At 30.4% G+C, this 1497-nt stretch overlaps 1 protein-coding gene across 1 annotated transcript in view; it reads left to right on the top strand.

Annotated features, from left to right (window-relative positions):
* Positions 1-1497, top strand: part of SYCP2 (synaptonemal complex protein 2) — an 84263-nt gene that overhangs the window by 8149 nt on the left and 74617 nt on the right. Inside the window, 2 exon segments of the mRNA XM_012656472.1 lie at positions 65-207; positions 296-362. Of these exon segments, the coding sequence (XP_012511926.1) occupies positions 65-207; positions 296-362 (210 nt within the window).

Here is a 1497-nt window from a genome sequence, read left to right as displayed (position 1 = left end):
GGACTTTTATAAACTTATTTTTCATAATTTCAAATCAAACATTGATTAACAAATTTTTTTATAGATTATGACCTACAGGTAGGCATCGTAGAAGCTTTATGTAGAATGACCACAGAAAAACAAAGGCAAGAACTGGCATGTCAGTGGTTTTCAATGGATTTTATTGCTAATGCATTTAAAGGAATTAAAGACTCTGAATTTGAAACAGTAAGTAGTATAAAAATAACAGAAATTGGTTAACTTTTAAAAAAAATTATTGTCAGTTTAAGAAATCTTTCTCTCTTTTTAAAAATAGGATTGCAGGTTATTTCTCAACCTTGTAAATGGCATGCTTGGAGACAAGAGAAGGTGAGCTTAATGCAGTGTACAACCATTTACTGACAAAAAAGTTGAGTTCAAGAGGGAGCACCCAATTTTGGGTCTTTGTAAATTTAACTCTGTTATGTTGGAGTGTAAAATGTGCATGGGTATTTACTTTAAAACAATGTCTTACATAACATCATTTAGTAAATTACTGCACTGGTAGTCTGAAATAATCTTTCACTGGCCTTGTTTTGCTTTGTACTTTTTAGAGGAAAAAGTTCATTTTTATTTAATTCATACTAATTAATAACTTTACCCAAAATTGATTTTCTGTATTTCTGAGTTGCACATACATTATTATTTAGTGTTTGAGGAGAAATAAAAGTCGATACATATATTACTTGAATTGCCTCCTTCATACACATACTGAAATGAAAATATGTAGCAAACAAGTCATCTTTCTTTGTAATTAACATACTGTAAGTATGATCTTTCTGAATAAAGGATACATGATTATAAATTTTTATCAGTTTTTTAACACATTGTCACACAAAAGAAACAGGAAATTTTCCTTGGGGCCACAGTGTTTTATTATGAAAATAGAATAAAAACTTCAAGTGTAATTTAAAGGTAAACATAAATGGAAAAGTGAACTTGATAGACTTCTATTTATTTAATCCATGTTTTTGGAATTAAATTGTCAATATTAATTGTAATGTAAGAACATCAACAAGTAAGAGTTTATACATGCTTCACACAGCCCTGGGGTCAAAACTAGAGTGAGTGAAATGCAACTCTCATGGCAGTTAATGTGTTAAATGACGTAACAACAGACTATTTGCAATGCTTGTCAGCTTATAGATGTTCATAACACATTTATTGGATGAATGAGTTCACATTTACTTAGGAAATGAAAGATAGGGTGAGGATTAAGTGCAGGGAATCATAGTGCCTGGGTTTGAATGATAGATTGCCTTCTTCCTGTTCTAACATTGAGCAAATTATTTAACCTTACGTGCCTCAGTTTCCTTTGATGTTCAACAACAGTACCAACCTCGTAGGTTTGTTGTAAAGATTAAATGAGATCATAATATGCTAAGTGTTAAAAATAGTATCTGACCAAGAAAGCATTTTATGAATTTATCCATTTTTATTATCAGAATTATTCACTTATAGTCTCCTTTTCCCACCTAA

This window comes from Propithecus coquereli, unplaced genomic scaffold (assembly GCF_000956105.1).
Source record: "Propithecus coquereli isolate 6110/MARCELLA unplaced genomic scaffold, Pcoq_1.0 Scaffold503, whole genome shotgun sequence".
NCBI lineage: Eukaryota > Metazoa > Chordata > Mammalia > Primates > Indriidae > Propithecus > Propithecus coquereli.
The sequence above is the reverse complement of the archived record's forward strand: the minus strand, read 5'-3'. Positions and strand labels throughout refer to the sequence as shown.